At 43.7% G+C, this 23,109-nt stretch overlaps 1 protein-coding gene across 1 annotated transcript in view; it reads right to left on the reverse strand.

The window, feature by feature from the left end:
* Nucleotides 1–23,109, reverse strand: part of Frem2 (FRAS1 related extracellular matrix 2) — a 127,194-nt gene that overhangs the window by 57,838 nt on the left and 46,247 nt on the right. The window contains exons 3-4 of the mRNA XM_021652359.2: nucleotides 14,158–14,304; nucleotides 9,736–9,966 (exon numbers count right to left, since the gene is read on the reverse strand). Of these exons, the coding sequence (XP_021508034.1) occupies nucleotides 9,736–9,966; nucleotides 14,158–14,304 (378 nt within the window). The remainder of the gene's footprint in view (nucleotides 1–9,735; nucleotides 9,967–14,157; nucleotides 14,305–23,109) is intronic.

The raw sequence follows: 23,109 nt of genomic DNA on the forward strand, positions 1-23,109 counted from the left end.
TGGCCTCCCTGAATACTGCACACATATGCATGCACATATGCAAAGGTATAGATACACATACATGAAAACCTGAAAATAGTTTAAGAGCCAATGAGTCCTGGAGTTCATTTTTTAACCCAGCAACTCTCAGATATTTGGAGGTATGTGTAACTCTCCTCTACCTTCAGGTGGTTCAGGCACTGGCCCTCACTGTCCTGGGGGCATTCCACATGCCTGGGTTTCAACCCTTCCTTGAGGAAATGCTTTTGAAATGACTATTTTATAAGAACACAGTGTCATTTGTGTTCTTCCAAAACTCTCTCTAATACATTCATTTTTAGAAAAGTTCCATCTTATAAGTAATCATTTGTTCATTAAATTCTCATTTCAACTTGCCAGGTACTATGCTGGGCACCACAGATGTAGAAGTAAATGAAACCCTCACAGAGCTTCCTTTCTGTTGGGAGATGGTTAGTAGGAAGAACATAATTAAAGTACGTAAGATAATGGGGGTGATGCATAGAAAGAAATCCAAGTGTCGAGAAAAGCCTGCTGGGTGGTGAATGATGCTTAGGAGAGTCACAGGAAGCATTCCTGGAAAACCCAGCTGGGCTGGGAAGGTGGTCATGAGAAGTCTACATGAACAGCAGAGAATCCCAGGCAAAGGTATTACTTGTGAAAGGAGCCCAAGAACAGAATGTGCTGGGAGTGGTGGCGAAACAGGTGGAGCAGTGTGTGCCAAGCACGGGGGAGAGGGGGCGGCCAGCAGGTCACGTGTGAGGCGGAAGAGGGGGAGATGGGATGGGTGTGCAGGTCACACAGACACCTCGGCTGCTGGGACCACCTGACCGGGATTGGCACTACCCACAAGGACTAGGCTCTCCCACACCGATCACACATCAAATACTGCACCCCGGGCTTGCGCACAAGCCAACTTGATGGGAATATTTCCTGGGATGAGGAGCCCTCTTCCCACAAGACTCTGGCTGGCGTCAAGTTGACAAAATACTACCTAGAATAGTTGGCACACAATCTACATCCCCCCCTTCACCTGTGTTTAGCTAGAATTTGAAATCAGGCAAAGGAATGGGAACGTGTAATGGCAGGAAAGAAAGGATGGCTTAGGTGTGCCCTGATGGAAGGGTGATGGATGGGGAAACTGTAGCATGCAAGCAAGAAGGAGGATATCCTACAGGACGGTGCACATCCGGGTTTTTCAGACCCAGAATTAGAATTAAGGACAACTATTAGGGAAGATGTCAGCTCAAGTGCTGAGCATTTTGGGTTTCTGCTGTAGGATCTTTTGGCTTTCTGGTTGCTAGAGAGAGTAGGTTACAACTTTTAACACGTAGTCTAGTCCTGTTTGCACATCCAGTATCTGCAGGTGAATTCATTAAAAGGCATTGGACACAGATGAAGGTGCTGTACTCTGATGGGTTTTATGAACTAAAGTTTCAGCTGCTGCAAGATAGACATGAAGTAGTCGGAGGAGTTGAAACAAAGCTGCTGCTTTTAAGACTTTGCAACCATCCAGGCAGGAGATGATGGATGGCAAGGACCAGGAAGTAACAACAGCTGATACAGTGTGGATGTGAACCGGATGCATCATAAGCAGAGACTCACGAGTTTTCTGATGACATGGTACGGGGAAGAACCTGAGGAACCCAGGACAACTCAAGCTGTAACCTTGGTCAGTCTTTTACAGATAAAGTTGCTGTTTGTAAAAAGGGCGGGACAATTTATGGCCAGATTTGAGAAACCCGGGGTTACATTTGGGGTATGCTAAAGTTGAGGTTGCAAAACTCTAAGTGGCCCTTTGAGTGCATGATCTTGGATTTCAGCAGAGAGGTCAGACTGGAAAAATTCAGGTGTGAGAGATGTGCAGCCACTGGCCAGAGTAGGGTCACGGCGACAGAAGGCGACAGAGGGACAGAAGGCGAAGGCAAGGGACCAGAGATAAAAAGACTGTAAACTGGAGGCTGAGAAGAGCCAAGAGGCACTGAATGTGCCAAAAAGAAGGGAGGGAGCAACTGCGCCACACAGAGCCAAGGAACCTAGTAGGTGGAGAATTGAGACCATACTCAAAGGGAAGGCTCTAGAATTTGGCTAACCTCACTAGCACTTCGTGCAGAGTGCAAGGCAGCATCCTGAAGGAGCAGCTCACACAGGAGGAGGGTACTGCCCTATCGGATCTTGCTCTAGAGGGCATCCAAGTGGCAAACGGAGAAAACTGCTTTGCTGGTTGTTATTGTTTTGTTTTTAAGTACAAAGCTGGGTGTGGTGACGCACACCTTCATTTTTTTAAAAGCTGTATGTATGTATGTATTTATTTATTATGTATACAGTGTTCTGCCTGCACATACACTTGCACATCAGAAGAGGGCACCAGATCTCATCATAGATGGTTGGTAGCCACCATGTGGTTGCTGAGAATTGAACTCAGGTCCTCTGGAAGAGCAGACAAGTGCTTTTCACCACCGAGCCATCTCTCTAGCCCCCTTCAAAACTGACTTTAAGACTTCAGGCCACATTCTCTGTGGCCTTTATATGAAATATTAGCAAAAGTTTGTCACGTGCTAATGCTTTTGTCCCTCTAAACTCCCATGTTGAGTGTGATGGTGGAGAAGGTGGGCCTTGGGGAAGCAAGTAGATTTAGGGAAGGTCATGAGTGTGGAGGCCCAATAAGGGATCGATGTTCTCATAAAAGCCATGCAAAGCTCTCTCTTCACCCACAGACAAGGGATGCTGGGTGATGCGTTGAGGACATACCCAGGAGGCGAATGTCTGTAAGCCTGGAGGACCCTCATCAAGATCTGGGTAGACTAGCCCAAGCTTGGTCTGCTTGTTTGTTTTAGCATTGCTGGAGATGGAGTCAGGGGCTCAAACATACTAGGCAATCCCTCTACTCCCAGACCTGCACCTTGAGCTCAGAGTCTTAATTCTCCCCAACTGTGAGGAACAGATAGACATTATTACCTGTTTTATGAAAGTCACCCAATCTGTGATATTTTGTTACAAAAGCCGGAGCTGATTAAACCTGGCTTAATCACACATAACATTCCTTATACACTGCAAACTGTCTTGCCCAGTTTTGTTTTCAAGTATGTTCTGGGGGACACTGGGTTTTAATTAAGCTGCCCCTCTAGGATTTAAGCCTGGAGAACTTAAGGTTTGGTTCCTTCAGCAACCTCTGACCCATGCACTTTGGATTATGTAAGTCAGGACTTCTCCCCAGTGGCTGTGGGCTTGAACCACGAAGAGAGAAGAAAACTGGGTGTCCAGACAACGGCCTCTGACCTGGAATTCACTCCCACATTTGATCTGACAGAGGGCGAATAGGCCCATATCAAGTTCAGGTCTTCTGTTGACCTAACTTTTTAACAGAAGTATGTAACTTGTGGGAGAAACTATAAAAGGGTATCAGAGAGAGAATGAATTATTTTTACGGTTGGCGTTTAGCTTAACGTGATTTTTCCACTTCAGTTTACAGAGACAGTGGAAGGGTATGCATAGTCAGACTCAAGTCAGCACAGCTTTGGATGAGCGACATGTTTCAGAACACCATTCCTGCATCAGTCTTTAGACACGGTTAGCTAACACCTACAGTCTTACTCTTTGCCAAGTTCTAGTCTAAACACTTCACGTGTATCGACTGGCTTTGTCTTTTCTGTAACTCTTGAGGTAAGAACACCTGTGATAGGCATTTTAGCTCCGAGGACACAACACACACACACAAGAGAGGCCAAATAACCCACTGCAGGTCACATGAGGAGGCGCTGACGGTGGGTGTGAACTCAGACAAGCCATCCCAGAGCTCATGTTCATAACCACTACGGGTCACCCAGAGTTCTCCCCAAAAGAAGTCATGCAGGGGAGAGTGGGACACTGCTAACACATGAGGAAAATGCTAACCTGATATTAAGAAAAAGCGGTTTTCCTCATGGTAAGCGGAGAAAAGGCAGGGAGAGGGGAAGAAGGTTAAGTGGAAGCTAGAAGCAAGTAGCTAAAGCAGTGGTTCTCAACCAGGGGTTCTGATCCCTTTGGGCTCAAACAACCCTTTCACGGGGGCAGCATATCAGATATCCCGAGTATCAGATATGTACATTACGATTCCTAACAGTAGCAAAATGACAGTTATGAAGTAGCAAGGAAAATAATTTTGTGGTTGGGGGCCATGACAACATGAGGTACTGTCTTAAAGGGTCACACTGTTAGGAAGGTTGAGAATCACTGACCTAGAGGATTCCTTTAAAGAGCTGAAAATTTCCTATACATTTTCTTTTCAATAACGTGGCTAACATACATTAGTATAGACAGAGAACATACAAAGGCATATGTCATAGAGTGCCCATGTAAAATCCCATTCACTTAACAGGCTGAAACTCTCACAGTCCCTCAAAGGAAGAAGTGGGGGCTCGTTGTGGGATTAATGCAGCCTCAAGAAGTGACCAGAAGTCAGTAGGAGAAAAAAGAGCAACCTCAGCGCTGTGCTCTCAAAAACTAGAATGGCTACCTCCCTGTGGGAGGATTATAAATGAGTAAATGACTAATACTCATAACTTCTTGCTAGTTTCATGTTTGCAGAGAAAAAAGCAGGAGGTCTAAGGTTTCTTTGGCTCCTCACACCTTGCTTCTCTGTTCCATGCTTATGACTGTATTGAATTATCTTTCTGATAATAAATGTGAGATACTTTCTGGTACATGTGAATACTTTTTTTTTTTTTAAAAAGATTTGTTTATATGTTTATTTTATGTACATGACTACTCTATCTGCATATGTGCCTGCACACCAGAAGAGGGCACCAGATCTCATTATAGATGGTTGTGAGCCACCATGTGGTTTCTGGGAATTGAACTCAGGACCTCTAGAAATGCAGCCAGTGCTCTTCATGGCTGAGCCATCTCTCCAGCTGTGAATACGTTATACTCTGAAAGATAAGCCTGGATAGGGTGAATGTATCCTCCATGCATTGGCCTGACTATACAACATAACAAGTCCTCGCTTTGTAACTGCAGTTTTTATTTTTAGGTTTTGGCTATACTACAACTTAGAAGAAAAGAAAAAAAAAACTGACTTCAGTTTTCAGAAATAAAGTTGTAGCCGCAGTTGAGAGATAATTTCATCCTGTCCTTTCTCTCCATTACACTGTACAGATGAAAGAAAAAGAAACACTAAAAACATGACAGAACAAATTGTCTTGTGTAAATCAGTCGGAATAGATGAACAGGAAGAGAACTTGGAGCATGGATGAAAGCACTGACTGTTCCCCGCCTTGAGAGAACCTGGCATGTCTGAAAACAACCCAGAAGGCATGCCGGGAGTCTCCGGCCACCGCACTGGGTTTGCACTAGCCAACAAGGTACTCAGCGCAGACGTCTCTGAATACTGCCGTGGATGCTTGAACTTTGACATTTCTCTTACCCTTTTATTCCAACAGCGGACCGAGTTACTGTAGACCATTTTAAAAAGAAGTGTGGGCAAGACACAAGTGAAACAGTGAGCCGAACTCACATGTCCTCTAATGCAAACTCCTATCATGAGGGTAGAAGGTCCAAAAATTATCTTTTCAAACTTAGTGGCTAAAGTGACATGACAACCTCTATTGTTCTTAAACATGTACGAATGTTTTGATGGCACATACATATGTGCACCACATACATTCAGGAGCCCATGGGGGCCAGAAACAAGCATCAGATCCCCTGGAGCTAGAGTTACAGGTGATTGTGAGCTACCATGTGGGTGCTGGGACTTGAACCCAGTTCCTCTACAAAAGCAATAAGTACTCTTAACTGCTGAGCCTTCTCTATAGCTGTACTTAATGTAACTTTTTTACAATATTAGGCAGCAACTAAATCTTATTCCACCAAAACCTTTATAGAAATGAAATAGTTGATCTACTTGTTCATGATTATATGATCAAGGAAATATCAAAATGACCTGATCAATACAAGCTTACAGGCATATCAGGTGTAACAAGAAAAATAATATATAAAAATGGGCTTTCTAGTTTTTCCATGTATTTATACTCAAATATTTGCAGTTGTGTTCTCCTAGTAAATATACATACAACTCATTGTATTATGGGTAGAGATTAGGAAGTAAAAAAAAAAGAACAGGACCTATTTAAAACAAACAAACATATTTTCCTTTAACAGAAACAAAAGTGTTTACAATCAGTTACTTCCTTGTATGTTTCTAAGACTAGGAAACAGTGGCATTGTTTGAGATACAGGATTTAACAGACAGAAAACTAAGAATCATTGTCCTGAAAAACCTCTCAAAACTGGGTTAAGGCTGGAGCAATGTCTCTGCTCTGTTAAGAGCACTGGCTACTCTTGCAGAGGACCTGGGTTCAGTTCACAGCACAACCATCTGTAACCCAAGTTCCAGGGGATCTGAAGCCCCCTTCTGGCTGCGAAGGGCACTGCATGGATGTGATGCACAGGCATACATGCAGGCAAACCACCCATAGATATATAAAATAAGTAAATAAACCTCTAATAAAATTTTAAGTGGGACATATGGTCCTTCTACAGCTCAGTATTTATCAAGGCACACAGTATTGTGTACTGTTAGCTGATGGAATGTGGTCACAAGATCACAGGACGTACTTGGTGGGTACCAAGCACCTGTACTGTCTCACCTGCATCAGCAGGATCCTTGGCATCCCTAGCAGATGCTCAGTAAGCCTTTGACTACACAGGTACTTAATACTAAAAGGGCTGAAAGTGCTCTTGTTTTCTTGTTTGTTTTGTTTTAGAACATTTGGGTTTATTCTCTGATGCTAATACATGTTAAGTTTTGAAAGTGAAAACATACTAAAAAGCTAGGAATTATTCTGCTGTGTGACCTACACAAACAACTGTACCACTGTTGCATTTGCAAAGGCACTGACTGTGATTTAAGATTTCGCTTTTTTTTTTTTTTTCTGGCAGTATGAAATGATGAAAGCTGATAACTCAAGGTAGAAGTGGTTTAGGGAAAGAAAACACATGTAACACATATCTATCTCAATGCTTTCACTTCTTAACTATTGCCTCTAATACTCAATGGCGATTGTGTGGAAGTAAATCCTTTGAGCCCCTGAGAGCTCACCGATGAACTGATTAAAAAAAAAAATCACAGAATTAGAGTTTTAAGTTTGGAATGAGATAAAGTTGCCAAGCCCTTGATGTGTTGTGGGGCTCACAGAAGGTACCCAACAGAAGGGTAGGTTGGTGATCTGACTGACATTTCACCTTGCCTGTAAATTACTTCATTTGGACTTTAGGGGAGGGGTAAGTGGTGAGACAAAAGGGCATAGCAGTGACCTTAAATTTCCCCCCTTAGGTTCTCCTGTCTTCTGGAAATCAACAGGGCTGATTTGTGCTCACAGTCCAGCCTGGAGATGATGGGTCTTTCAGTGGAAGACAGTTGCTGCCACTGGACAGCAACTTTATAGGAACTTCTCCTTTATACAGAGAGCATCCTAGCATCTCTGTCAATCAAACAAAACAGCTACACATGGCTGGCTTCTGCAGGGACTAAGGGATGCCTCCTCAATCTTCTCACCCAGAAAAGAAGTTCAGTGGCTAAGGGTACTTCAGCCTCCTCCAAGCCAAAACTTTCCATATGAAAAAGAATATTGTGGGATAAACTCACACAAAAAAGACATGAATGCTAGTGAGGCTGAGGTCATATGACCACACAGCTGCCTTCTCTTGTGTCCACAGACACCTGGAATGTGAGAGGTTATTGTCACTGTTGAGAAGTCTGCCCTTCCTTTAGTCTGGCTTTCTTTGAACTACAGGCTTCAAGTTACAAGGAAACCAAATTTATTGATATGTTCAATAAGCATGGGATGGTGGCCGCTATCCAAACTGGCAGCAGAATGTTCTAGCCATCCTCCCCCTCCCCCATTACTGAATAACATTAAAGTCCCCATTCCATCCTACATTTCCATGCAACAAAATGTGTCTGCTCTAGGCTAGAAGGTCCTTCTGATGGTCAAGCTGCCTCTGGATGGCCCCTTCCCCAGGGGCAGGGCACGAACCAGCTGTCAGCACTGCTTGGAAATGTACTGCTATTGTGTTCGTGGCCGTCTTCAAATTCTCAGGGGAGTGCTGGAGCACCCCCACTGGTGTCTGCCACTCAAGACACCATGGATGCCACATGGGTATGAGGACTGGACATCATCTTGAGGTGAGAGCGGAGGCTCACTACTGATTACAGTGTTGCAGAGGGCCACAGATGCAGGCAGGCAGAGGAGGAATTAGACAGGATCCATGTTAGCAGAGACTATGGCTTCACCTTAAGTCAATAAGCAATGACAATCTACAGGTGACTGTAGATGCTAATGTACGTAAGTAAAATGTACAACCAGTTAAAATCCTTGCCTAAGTCACAGCTATTCAATTAAAAACCATAAATGTCGATAGACCATTACAATAGCATAGTTAGGAATATGTGAGGACCAGGGTGTATGTATGCATGTTTGCAGGTGTCTGTGTTTCCTTTGTTTTAAAAGCCCATTACGCAGGCACATCTCTGGTAGAGAGATGCACTCTCACCTTATGGTTAGGAATGCAGCACCAAGTTTAGTCTTATCCCTTCAGGTAAATGATAGCAATTTTACTAAACAGCAAATAAAATCTCAGAAGCTAGCTTCCAGCTTAAAGTAATGGAGCAGCTTAAATGTATTAAAGTTGTCATAGGAGTGTTTAAGAGAGAAAAAGTCCTATTAGAGAAGTATATCCGCAAAGCTGCAGACCAGAGGAAAGTTAATTATTTATCCACAGATTAAGCAGATGCAATTAATATTAAATATCCTCAAATGAAAATTACAAATGTAAGGGAGCTTCATATTTGACTAGGGGCAGAGAATTAGTTAAGCTCAGGATGCTGGAAGCCTCTGGATCTGATCCAGACTTTATAATTACGCTTCCTCTTTTAATACATGGATTTGCATACGAGTCCCCATTTTATTAATTCAGCAGATTGTATCTTGGTAGAGCCTTTAAGAATTTTTCTGACTGACAAAACAAAACTGCCTGTCAGTTTAAACGAAAGAAAGTCATGTCTGGCTTCTGACAGTATTTCAACTTTGAAAGTCTCCACGAGGGTTGCATAAATGCCAGCCTTCAAAAAAGGCTTTCACCCCCACCCCCCAACTCAAATACCCATGGAGACAAACCAGGATTGTAGTCAAGGGGCGGGAAAAGGTCAAATTACAAGAGCATTAATGTTCCCTTTTTTACAATGTCAGCCAAGGCAGCACATTGACAAGAAAATTAATCTAAGAGAATTTCAGAGCAGCGGCTTGGGACGCTTCAACACAGAAGGGGTAGGCAGGGTAATAGCGTGGATACTATCCAACAAAGGTGGAGATAATGAAATAGGAGGAACAAATTAAGCCCAGAATGGTCTGATGCTCAAACCATTTGCTTAAAAGGTATTCTCAGACATCAGAAAGGCTTCAAGGCTGATGAACTGATACCACAAAAAAACGGAAGGAACCACAATGGTTCTGAGAGCAGAATGGTAACCACAGGAAGGACCCAGCATTAATGCTGCTAAGGTTGATTGACTTGAGATGCAGCTTCCCTTCATTACTGTTCTGTTTCCCTCTTTCCATCAATGTATCCAAGAATTCTAGCGACTCTAGAAATTCTCTACATAGAAAGTCCAAATCGCAACTTTAAACTCCGCTATAAGAAAGGCAGGTTGTCCTAAAAGCTCAGCAACAATGACATAAGGGAGGCAACAAACATTCTCACCGTCACTGGGGTCAATGATCTCCACTGTAGTCACTGTGGGGAACTCCAGGACTGCCAGCACAGGCTCGGAGAGAACCACCTGGAAGGTCTCAGAGTGCTCATGCTCCCCGTCGCTCAGGATCCTCACTCTCCACGAGGCCCTGGTCTGGCCGGGGTTGAACTGCACTTGCTTCTGAGCTTTGCCCTTGAAGTCTCTGTCTTTTACTGCAGTCCCATCCCTCGTGCTGATGCCTGCAGAAACAATGTCATTCATTCGTTTCAGACCAACTGGGATACATTCCCTCTTTTCCTTTGTTTCACAGCCGGGCATCCTGCTCCGCCTTACTTACTAAGTATCAGAAACTAAGGCAAAACAAAGTTGCCTCGGAGTGCTTACCTAAGGTTCCTTTGACTATCTCTGAACTCATCACAGGCTGTCATTCTTAAGATGAGGATGAAGAGAAAGGTTTTGTTTAAAAGCATTGATCTCACAGTCCTCAGAGAAACACCACACGGTTAAGTGCCTCGTATCTGCTTCAGGAGTGGGTAAATCACTGCTTGTTGAATGTCCAAGGATAAAGGGCCCACAACAAGACTCCCAGCACTGTCTGGTTGAGTTCTGCGCCCCGCTCCTAATGCACACTGAGGTGCTGCCAACACCGCTTGGATCCCCTACAATCACCACAGCACGAGCAACAGACCCCTGCTAGCAGGCCTCTGCCAGGGGCTGCCGGCTTGGCTGAATTTCCTTTCATCAGCAAAGCACTCTTTCCAGGACACGCAAAGGACAGTGAAAGCCAAAAAGTAATTCATACAACACAAGTCACATCCTCCAATTTTGGCCATGTTTATCAGAGGACAGCGAAGTCATCTACCTGATGAAACACAGGTCGCAATATCAGATCCCCGCTGTTGCTCCCGGAAACACGGGTGTTCGCCTTCTTTCTTAAACTTTCAGGTCTTCTCTTACATGGAAAAACAGTGCAGGGCTGAAGCAAGTGCTCTTGGCCTGAGAAAATGGGCTTTCCTCCCTCTCAGCCACCAATTACTAGGTTAACCGCTCTCAGGTTTGTGAGATACTCAGGTGAGGTGATTATCAGTGTGGGCCCTGGGGCCTTGAATACTTGGGAATGTCCTATTTTCTCTCTTTGCTCACCTGTAAAGCAGATCATATAATGCTGTCTTTCTCATGGGGTTAAGATCTATAGGGCAATGTGGACTAGCCCTGGCACATGTAAGGCCACAATATGCATTAACAACCCATCAACAACCATTTTCATTTTGTAGGCCATTGCCTAATGTAGCACCACAGTCAGGACGCAAGGTCTTGGGGAGCTGGTGAAGGAAGGGTCACAAGAAAAGAGAAAAATTGATAAAGGGCTCAGTGGGCTTAATAAATGTTTAATATCTAGCAGCAATGGAGGCATGAGACGCAAAAACTATTGTTAAACACAAATGCACATTGGGTTTACCAGTGGACCTTGAGTGTTTGTTACACACCACAGAGAGATCAGCATGACCAGTTTCTGCTGCAAAGAAATGTAGGCAACTTGGATGATCACGGAAAAGGACAAAACGGGATTTCGCTCGGCCATAAAGAAAAAAAGAGCCATGGCGTTTACAAGATAATGTACCGGATGGAACTGGAAAACATTATGGTAAGTGAGATAAGCAAGAATCAGGAAAGAAACAGGTGTGAAATCTGGGTGTGCGTGTCTGTGTGTGTGTGCATGTAAGCTGTGAAAGTATAAAGCAGAGCAAGAGAGAAGGAAGTAGAATTCAGGTCACACGAAAAAGCAGAAAGGAGGGCTGGGAGAGGGACAGTGGTGGAAGATGAGCAAGAACAAAGCATGATGAAAACGCCATAGCAAAACCCATTCTTTATTATGTCAACTGCAAGAATTAATTTCCAAAAGCTTGCTATAGTTTAAACACAAACTGTCCTCCTCCAGCCAATGCCTTGAAGGCGTGGGCCACACCTGGTGGCAGGATTTTAAAGGCTGCGGGCAGGCTGGCAGAAGCAAGGCCTTAAGATCAGGCCTTTGAAGGTGATATCTGCCCCTGGGGTAGGTCTAGCTCTTTCTGTTTCCTGGTCAACCAAGGAGTGAACAGTCTGGAGCCAACGCCTCCTTCCATTCACCGACGGCCTCTGGGGTGATCTTTTCTTCCTCTACAGGCATTCTGTGACAGCAGTGAAAATGTGATTTAACTTCGGTACAAGATCTAAAGAGTCATCATTGTGAAAATGTACCTACACATTTTATGTAGTTCCTGATTTACTAACTGTACTCAAGTGAGGTTCTGTCTGCAGCTTTAACACATTCTTCAAGTCCACTGGTGAAAGTGGGGGTTGTTCGGGAGCAGCATCCTCATTGCAGACTCCCGTAAGTCTGCTTCGATTTAACTGGACCTCTATTCCAGGTCCTGGCATAATGTCAGGGCCATCTTCCATGATGGCAGACGTGGACATGCAGGGTCTTGTATTCTCCCACCTCAGTTTACTATGTAGCTATAGGAGTGAACCAACGAGAGCTATGGAGCCTGTGGTCGAACTGCTGCTACAGCCACAACCATAACTGGTCCAAAAAAATAACTTACAAAAATGCATTAACCTTCCGCCGAGGAATTAAAAGCAAAAGCAGAAACAACAACAACAACAACAACAAAACAAAACAGCAGTGAGAAAAAATTTCAGACTTTAAAAAATCTGTAAAAAATACTTCTAAATTAAAAAAATTATATTAAAAAAACCCAAAAGATAATAAGATAAAAAATAATAAAAAAAACATTATAAAAAATACTTCTAAATGGTTCATTTTCTCAATGTCATCCTATAGGAAAACCGGGAGCTCACATCATACAAACTTGCCAATACTGGGACAAGTTGCAAATAGATGAGAACATCCCTGATGATTGCTGAGGTTCTCACCTGTTTTCAGTGCAATCTGGTCACTGTGTTCTCAAGCACAACGCACAGTTGAGACTGACCTCTCACTGACAGTGACATGGCTATGTGCAGAGAGCAGAGCTGAGGCAGAGAGGCCAAGTCCCTAAGACAGAGAATGCTGTAAACATCTACCGCATTCTAGATTTTGTTTGTTTGTTTTGTTTTTCCACACAGGATTTGCCTGTGGAGCCTTTGGTGTCTTGGAGGACACTCTGTAGACGAGGCTGGCCTGGAGCTCAGAGTTCCACCTGCCTCTACCCCCCAAGTGCTGGGAGTAAAGGCGGGCACCACCACCGCCTGGCAGCACGCTAGAATGTTAAACAGGGTCAACAGCAGTCTTGTGGAGGTGCAGCAAATGAAGGGCCAGGAGGGGCTGCCTGGGTTGAGGAACACAAGTCTCTTTTCAAAAGTTAAAACAGTTTTTTTGTTTGTTTGTTTTCAGTTTTTTTTATTTGTTTGTTTGTTTGTTTTTTAATCAAGACAGGGTTTCACTGTGTAGTCCAGGTTGGCCTCGACCTCACAAAGATCTGCCTTCCTTTGCCTCCCAGCTGGTAGGAGTAAAAGCATGTGCCAGCATTGCCTGGCAGCAAAAACACTATTTTTAAAGTAAAGAATAATCACCATCCAGAGTTCAAGCACACAGGGGGAGAGCAGTGTGTTTAGTGGGGCAAACTGTTAACAGGGACCTAACGTTCAAGGGCTGGAATAATTTCAGAGGCAACCCTTTTATTTTTGCCAGTATTTTCCTTGCTTCCTATTGTAAGTAATCACTTCCCTCCACAAAGCTCTTCTCTATTTACCAATCCTATCAAATGGGTTTTTCTCAAAATGAGGGACTTAGTATTCTACAACAACTATATTTCTGCTTCACATCTTTCCCTATTTTACCATTAGATGAAATGAAATATGGACTTCAATCAAGGTTGAAGGAAGGTTTTATGCATTTGCTCTGTTGACTAAAATTTAATAGTTTGTTAAATAAGGCAGAAGAAAATGACTAGGATTTAATATTTAACATTTTAACAAAGGAAACCCACAGCATAGACCTTTCACATAACATACTGGTCATGAAGGAACTTCCCATGAGCCACAGGGCCTTCAAACTCAGCACACAGCGGGTTGACACTTTGATGCCTAACAACTCACCAAATACATTTTGCTTATTTATTAAAGTAGCCGTCATATGCTGTTTCAGCTGACCTGTATCCTGGAGATAAATTAGACCCATGTCAGCTTATTCTAAACCAGTAATATCTGATTTTATTTTTGAATTGATCGGTGATGACTTCCAATTTTTCAGAAATGTATTTTACGCCAGAGAAAGATCTCACTTATGCACCATGACACAGATCTGTTGATACGATCTTAGTAGCTAAATTCAAATATCAACATCTCGCTAAGGTTTTACATTCAGTAACCTAAACTAGTGCTATAGTTTAATCACTGGAGAGAAAAAGTATAAAGTAAAAGTATAAAAAAGTGCTAATTAAACTTACTTATAAATGAAGTTTCTCCCAAGTAGCCTCTGCGCTTGAGAACAACATCTAGAAATTTGGAGTCTTCATCGATCAAGTAATATTCCTTTTCAAAGGAGATCCACGCCCAGTTCAGCCGAAAATGCTGGTTGGTCAACCTGTTTCCACCTGGAAAACAAGAGTGTAAAACCTTACGACGCTGTTTTCTTGAGTGAATGGCCTTAAAGAGCCACAACCTATGCAACTTTGAAGAGAAGCTGCTGGATTGAACACACAACTCCAGACCACGTGGGCGGAGGTGGAGTTAACCTCTCAGTGACTGTTACATTCCGATGCTACACTCTTTCAGAAATGACTCCTTCTTTCAGAATGAGGGGTTGGAAAGCAGAAAGAAGCAGGTGGCATTCTGAAGTCAAGAAAATCATGAAATAGGGAGAGCGGGTGGATCTAGGAAGAGCTGGGGAATGAATAAGATCAAAACACCTTGTAAGTTTGTACTCTCAGTTAATGAAACTATTATTTAAAAAAAACACTCACCACAAGGGGCCGCTGGAGAGCAAGCTTCTCTATACAGAAGCCTGCAATGTTCTTAAAGACATACACAAACTTTCACAAATACCTTTTTCTGGTTCACAGAGCAATTGGGTAGAAGGCTTTAATTATAACCACTTAAAGAAAAACAAATATTCCCTCTCCACCCCCTCTTCCCACTAGACTCCACTCCATTCCTGAGAGCAAACAGACAGCCCCTTTCATTGGCTTCCCCTCTCCTCCCACCTTCCCACCAAAATGGAGCTGGCTGCCTCTAGGGAGAAAATGAACCCTGTGCTGATCTCTCTGATGTGAGAGCTACTCTGTTGGGTAAATGAAAGCAGAAATGGTTATCAGCTGATCACTCCACACCTATCCCTCAAATTCTTTTGATCTACGGGGTTTATAAGCAAAAGGCATCACTAATTCCTTTTAAGTCTTTGTGAAAAAGAGAAAGGGGTGGGGTGCCTTAATAACAAACACAGCTAAAGGCATAGTTTCAATTCTAGTTTCCACTCTTCTGAATTCACAGAGAAGAGAGCTGCAGCAGAGGAAAAGGGGATGGAGAAAAGTCAAGACTCTTGCTGACTGAGTGAAAAGCTACACAAGGAGAAGCAACCAGGAAAGAAATGTATCGTTTGTTTCCTCTAAAAATCTCCAAAGTAAGAACTGCAGAGACTTTCGGGTTATCGCTCACTGAAAACCAAGGGCAATGCTTCAGGCAGTGAGGCTGTGCCAGCAAACTGGTTCTCTTACTGTTTAGCATGGACCTCGGCACCTCAGCCTCTCTGGAAGTTCTACAATGCACTCAAGAGGCCAAAGGATGTTTTATTCCTTGACCCTGTCAGTCTTCCACAGGAATTTTGCTCCTAAAGAATCCACAATAGATTTATAAGGACGCCCTGATTGCAACTGTTCCCATCAAGGTCCCAGACCTGAGATACCCAGACTGACTCTGTTCTCTGTCACGCCACTGCAAACGTCTCAGCCGCTACACAGCAGCCACAGGACGAGCTCAAGCTACTCAGGAGTGCTTCCGCTCTGTGTGTGCAGCATCCAGGTGGATCCCCAGTACTGCCAACGGCTGCACCACACAAAATACAACAGATAGGAAACTCTTCCCGAAGCTTCTGAAACTGTGACGCATGTACTGTGCACTGTGGATGGAGCCACATAAAATGTGCTGTGCTGTGCTTCAAGCTGAGGTGATGGACATTTTAGTTTTTTAGTTAATTTCTAGTGTGTTTGTCTATCACGTGTTTGTTTGCTAGTTTGGATTTTGAGACAGAGTCTCACTGAATACTGCAGAGTAGCAGACTTTGAACTCTTACCCCAGTCTCATGAATACAGGTGAACACACCCTCCATGACTACTTTTTAAATTAATCATTGTAGTATTTAATGTATATAGGTGTGTGTGTGTGTGTTACCTGCGTTACCTTGGAACTGGGGTTACAGGTGGTTGTGAGCCACCGTGTGGGTGTTAGAAACACCGCCATGATCTGTTGCTATGCCACAGGCCCTAAGGATGAGGGCCCCTTGTTCACATAAACCAAAGTAGACTGAGCTCTTATCATGATGGTTATCTGGGGCACTTCGTTACAGCACAGAAAACCTGATCTGATCTGTTACATAGTTTATGGATAGCTAGAAGAGAGTTTGAAGGCTCTGATATGCGGTAAGGGAAAAGAGATGGAAGCACTAAGTACATAAATTAAGCAGTACTCCTCCTGTACATGGATGGGGATATGACACTGCGCCGTCCCTTGCTTAGAAAGAGAAGCATCCAGCCACCTCTAACCCCTCATTGCTTTGTGCTTGAACTTGGGGCGGGTCTGCAGGCTGCCCTCTCATTCTCTAACACCCCTCCCTTTTCTGCTCCTCTGGGCAATGTATATTTCTCCAAACTTGACAAAGTTTATACAGTTTTACAATTCGATCCTCTTTCCTGGACTAGTCTGAGAAACGGTGATCTCTTCTAAATACTACACGTTGAAGGATCTCGGGTGGTGGAGTTCTCTGTGGCCCTGAATGAATCAGGACACCCAGGCAACCCTTAGCACTTGCTAGCCCCTTTGTTGGATTAGTTTTGCTCTGCAATACTTTGCACATAGTCTCATTTCCTAGATGTAGTCATTTTCTGGTTAATTGTTTTTCTGTCTCTTCCCACTCTAACCCCTGATCTGAAGGCGAGCAGTTAATTTTGCTTATTGCTAGAAAAAAAAAAAGGTAACTGAATGGAGTAGAGCTGTACAGCTTTGGTTACAGGAAGGGCCTCATTTACTGGGTCATATGAATTTCTAAGTAAGTGTTACCTGTAGCTTTCAGCACTGAATCCTTTAAATTAAAAACACCATTTTAAAAGACACATCTAAAATGTCTCTCACTTTGGAAAGGGCAGCAAATTATTGGCTTGTCCACAGCTTTGAACTTCACGTGACTGAACAAATATTTTCATGGGCCCACCCAGAACTTTTGAGATTTCATTAAAAGAAAACCAGAAACAGTATCAGGAGCCTTTGCTTCTGTAAGACAATGAAATGGTCCAGGTTAATTGCCATAGTAATTTAGATTTATTATAAAGCTGGAATTTAACTAGAGAACATGAAGTCACACCTGTAAAACCTAAATTTTTAAGAATGTGTTTGTTTATTTATTCAGTTTTCATCCCTGCCACAGACCCCTCTGCTCCTGGACCCACCCTCTTCCCCTTCCCCCTCCCCTCCTCCTCAGAAAAGGGGAGCACCCCTCACCACCAAAGAGGGCACACCAAGTTGCATCAGGACTAAGCACATCCTCTTCCCATGAGACCCAGTTCCTCGGAACACATGAGTCATACTTAGGTTTAGAACTCCTCGTAACATTTCAGCGGTCATTTATTGTGTAGGAAGATCCAGGGATCAACAGAACTAAGCTTTGCTGACCTCAGTGCCATTTGCTAAGATTATGATCCTGTAAAACTGAACTGTGTTTTACCTGATCGGTGGAAGTTGGCCTTGCTTATTAATTACCACGTAAACACCTCTAGCCTCAGGAAATGGGACTAAGACGTGTTAATGCTGTGACTAGGGCTCCGTGGCTGAATGTGAAGTTTTACATGAAATTAGCCAGTTTGCAGATCAGACAGATTTTATTTACACACGATTGGCTGCCCTTCTGAAGTCGATCCTGCCGTCTCAGTGCCTGAGGAGCTGGAAACAAATTAAGGCCCATGGCTTGTGCCATAAATCTGCACAACAGGTGCCTGACAGCTGAAAACCACTCTCCCGAAAGCTCTGTCCAGGGAGCCCTGACACCGAGGCTATTAAGGTTTGAATGAGAAGGCTCCCTTTGAACTCTTCCAGCTGGCCTTTAGGCTTCTGCAATTTTCTCTTGCAGTTCAAACTCAATAGTTATTTTAGAATAACAAAGAATCCCAGCTCTTCAATGACCCCCTCCCTAGAGACACGGGGCTTCCTGATTTCCCTTGAGACAAAGCACACATAATAATCACAACACAGGGAGCCACACCCCTGACTTGTGGTGTTGAGGGCCGTTGCCCAAACATGTAGCTTTACTAAGGAATCTTGTCCTTACACAAAAGTTAGTTACGGAGAAAAAAAATGTTATTTTCACGTAAATGCCACTTTCCAAGAACAGAGTTCCAGCTAGAGACTCCTCGAGAAGTCAAATGTGCATCTATCAAGAAGTTGCAGCAAAGCTGGATTTAACCTTTTGAATCAAATGCTGCAGATAGCTGTTTAAGGCCTGGGGAGGCAGGCGAATAGAGTGCTCATGGAGAAACAGGTATTTCTATTGGGAAAGATTAAGGTCCTATTATCTGATTTATAGGCAAAGTTTGTATGATTTTATTTTTAAGCAAGTTTTTAGATTTCTGTTCTCTAAAAGCACGTCAGATTCAATCGCCATCAAGACCAGAGCTGGTGATTTATGGTTCTGCTTCTGGGAGCGGTGATTCTGGCTATGCTCACATAAAGAATTCACTTCGCTGTCATGTCCGTGACAAGATTCATCTCTAGCTTTGCACTGGCCCTGGGCTCTTCCCAGGAGAAACTGGCAGCTTGTAGAACCAGATGCCCTGACTTGTAAAGTCAAGCTGATGTGACTGCTTATTGAGTACTGCCTGGTGCAAATCATCAGCCAACCTGTGTCTTTGGATCCCAGGAGATGGCCTTCAACTCTGGGGCCTAGTGCACGTGGAGAGATAAAACACACATGCTTGATACTGATAACTGCCAAGTACCTCAAGTTGCTGTCCTGCAGCTGAAGGGTTTATGAAGGGAAGGGATTACCTTACTGGGAGGGCCAGAGTGGTATTTCAACATCTAGGATGGTAGGAGAGAAAGGTACTTCTGGATGGAAAATACAGAAAAAAAGAGAACTTCAAGGAATTCAGCTTTGTGGGAGCTCAGGCAATTTGCCAATACTAATCTTTACTCTTTTTACTGTTGAAGTCATTGGAAATTAGAAATCTCATTGCTGTAGATGAGGCTAACGCCAAGTTTGACTTGAGGGCAGGAGTCTTCATCCTGAGGTGCCCGACACACAGATATGGCCATCTTAGGCTCTGGAGCCTCTGTGACTGATGGGAGTCCGGCCAAGAAGCGCCCGTACTCATTATTTCACAGACTACTTTAGACAATGAATGCTTATTTTAGCTTAATTAATTAGTGTATTTCAATTGAAGGTATTAAAATTGCTGACACAAGCAACAATTGGCCAGTAATAAACCATTATCTCCTTTCATTCTGTGAACCCCATCCCCCCTCCTACTTCCAGGCTATTTATGTCGCAAGAAAGAGGCTGCTCAGAACAAGTTGTCAGATCCACAGTAAAAGAACATGTAGGGGTTGTATAGGGAGAGTAAAAGGGCAATGGGTACAGCTGATCATGGTTGCACACACACACACACACACACTCCATGCATCTTTGCAAATGGCATAAACACACACACACATACACACACTCCATGCATCTTTGCAAATGGCATAAACACACACACACACACACACACACACACACACACTCCATGCATCTTTGCAAATGGCATAAACACACACACACACATACACACACACTCCATGCACACCCATCTTTGCAAATGGCATAAAAAAGTGTAGCACTCATGGCAAAGAGAGCCGTGGAGATGCACAGTCTTCAGAGCTGCCTCATGAGCAACGCTGAACGCAGCTAAAGTATGGCTTAGTTCACGCTCTAGTCTTCTTAAATACATTTTGTTATTTGTTGTGTGTGTGTGTGAACTGTGTGGGTGCACGCTTGAAACAGTCTGAGTGTGGAGGCCAGAAGACAGCTTGTTGGAGTCGCTCGGTGTTAGTTCACAAGTGGATGCACTAGCCCGCTCTTAGGATGCTTAGCCACCTGTGATGTCATCATTGGTCGCTGCCACCAGGGGCCCTAGATAAAAGGACCCCTGCTTCTTGCTCCTTTCTTGCACTCTCTCTGCCTTGCTTTCTTTCCTGTCCCCCACCATCTCTCTCTCTCTCTTCTTCCCTCTCTCTCTGTCCACCTCCATCTAATAAACCTTTTATATCAGATTTGTTGTATTCATGGCATCATTTTTTAACAATTGAGGGAGTCAGCTCTCTTCTACTGCAGTGTGGGTCCTGGGCATTGTACTGAGATCACCAGACTTGGGAGCTTGTGCCTTGTGCGTGCTGAGCCATCTCACCCACCCCATTCTCCATTCTTGTTCAGACGCTTCAGATAAACAGTTGCCAGATGATGTGAGGACGAAACTGAAAAGCATATCGGTATTCCCCTTAGAAGCAAAGGTTACCAGTCCTCCGGGTGCCTTGTAGTTTGTCCTGCAGGGCGTCCTTTGTCATCTATACTGCCACAAATGCTGTAGGGTCATCTGATGCCCAAGGTGCCAACGGATTAAACCCATATTCACAGACTTTGCCAAAGGTCTGTGCCGAGTCCACACGAATTTTCAAATTCATCTACTCGTAACAACATAGCTATAACTCCCAAAATCAATATAAGGTGTCTCAGTGATTACTCTTGGGCATGGACATGTGCTGCTTAAGGTTTTTGGGTTTTATTGGTTAGTTTTAAGATTTATTTATTTATTATGCAGGGCTCTATGTGCATGTACACCTGCAGGCCAGAAGAGGGCACCAAATCTCATTACAGATGGTTGTAAACCACCACGGGGTTGCTGGGAATTGAACTCTGGAAGAACAGACCCTGCTCTTAACCACTGAGCCTTCTCTCCAGCCGCTGCTGAAGTTTTAAATCACCTGATCTTCTGCCTTCTTCTCACAGCTCTCAGTCCATGGATGTGCCAGTTCACAATCTAGTTAGTGGCACACTTTCACAGAAGACTTCACTGCACAAGATGTCCCCAGATTACAGTGTTACAATGCTGTCTATCATTCATAAACCTAAGAAAGCTGGAATATACTTTATAAAGAATGTATGGGTGTTGGCTAAGTTTTACTCATCTCACAGTCATGATCCTTTGGGTGTGGCACAATGTTCATGCACAACTCTCATCAAATTGAGCAGAAGTACAACTAAAACAAAGCAATAGGCTGATGGAACGAACTTAGAAAACATTGCTCTGTATTTCTTCTCGGGACAACCATCCAGTTTTTACTGATTGGAGTTCACAGCAATTTTATATAACCTAATACAGTGAATACTGAAAATCACTGAGTTTGTACTGAAAATCACTGAGTTTGTTCAGTACAGATCACTAGTTACTTATTTAAGACATGAAATAGTTCATCGGAGGACCAATCCCCTCCATGGCTGCTGGTCAGGAGCGTGCACTGACGGGAACCAGGAAGCACTTGCCTGCCTGGCCATCACAGCCCTGGGATACTGACACCACCGTGGCTCACGTTTGAAGGGTGCTCCACCTCCCACAAGGCTGCCTATCTTGAGCTGAAGGTGGGCAAACAGGATCCACGGCATTATGAGAACACTAAAGTTATGCTGACTATGACCTCCAACCTGTCCACATGCCTCCCCGGGCACTTGCGGGGTCAAGTCTGAGCTGAGTTTGGCCAGTTCACCCCATTCAGCACACTGCAGCCACTTAACAAGTCAGGGATTTCCACATGCTATGGATGAGGTCAAACCCACTACGTGTATGGTCGGTGTCTGGGTTGATTTAATACTGATGGCCAGTATTCTTTTCTGTACTTCCTCTGAGCCATCTGATCAGTTCATTCAGGTAAACACGGAATTTCAGGCCATGCTAGCATCCCTTTTAATCCGTGCAAGTTAAAGAGTTCATAACAGATGCCCTGGGATAAAGACCCTGGTGCTAATGAACATCGAGGCCACAGGGCAGTGAGAACTTGATGGAAAAGCAGAGGATACAGACCAGTCTCTTAAAAGAACACAAATAAAGAGCTCAGAGTCTCTAATTTCAGGAAGGGATTTGGAGGCTACTCTAAGCTGAGGAGGCTGGGAGGTAATTGCCTCAGTTGGAGGGAACCCCCAGGCTACAGCTGGGTCGGAGCTTCAAGTTTGAGCCTGCAGGGCTCCTTTCACTCTATGCACAGCGCCTTCCCCCATCCCCAGCCCCTCAAACAAACAAGGAATTGAGACAAAAAGGAATGTGCTTATTTTCATCCTTGCAACAACACAAAATGGAAGAACCTCCGCTTTCCCTCTTCTGACCTAGGGTTTGAGAGCCTTTGTAAATCAAGCCTGACTGGCTGTGTCACGTGTCACCTCCTGAGTGGAACAAAAGTCTCCACTGCTGGTATACACATCCAGGATGAGGAATTCCGGTGCACATCCACCTGAATGTGCACCTGAGAAGGGCAAAGGATAAGGTAAACACAAGTAATTGCAAGGTGAACTCTCACCCACTATTCACGGGCTTCTGCAGTCTTAAAGCTAACTTAGTGGCTTTAATTCTTGACATGCAAGCAACGAGGGATTTTTTTTTCCTTTCACTTAAGTTTGCTGACCAGACAATAAACTAAAAAAAAATTATGTTGATGAACAATACAAATACAGATATCAGATATTTTAGAGTAGGGATGAATGACAGGCAATTTCTCCTCCCTTGCTATTTTACCAAGCTCTAGAAAGGTGCGGTTTCAATGGATTATAAAGCAGTTGTTTAATTGTTAAAGACAGCTACATTACCTGGTGGCTGGAGGCTGCTCTAGTGGTCCTTTCACAAGCCCACCTATTTAAGCATTTCAATGTCAAAATAAAAGTATTAATGTATACATGATTTTAAAAATATATGTATTTATACTTTTAACTTTGGGGAGGCCTTACTTTCTGTCTGTTTTTAAAGCAATGTAGAACTAATTTGCTATCAACTTTCCCATTTCCAATAGAAATAAAAGTGTAAGCAAAGGAACATTTTCATAGAAGCCCTGATTGCTTTTACAGAGAGTGGAGTTAAGGAAGATCCACACCCTCACCAGCCTCTGGGAAAAGGAAAACA

Source organism: Meriones unguiculatus, chromosome 2, assembly GCF_030254825.1.
Source record: "Meriones unguiculatus strain TT.TT164.6M chromosome 2, Bangor_MerUng_6.1, whole genome shotgun sequence".
Taxonomy (NCBI): Eukaryota; Metazoa; Chordata; class Mammalia; order Rodentia; family Muridae; genus Meriones; species Meriones unguiculatus.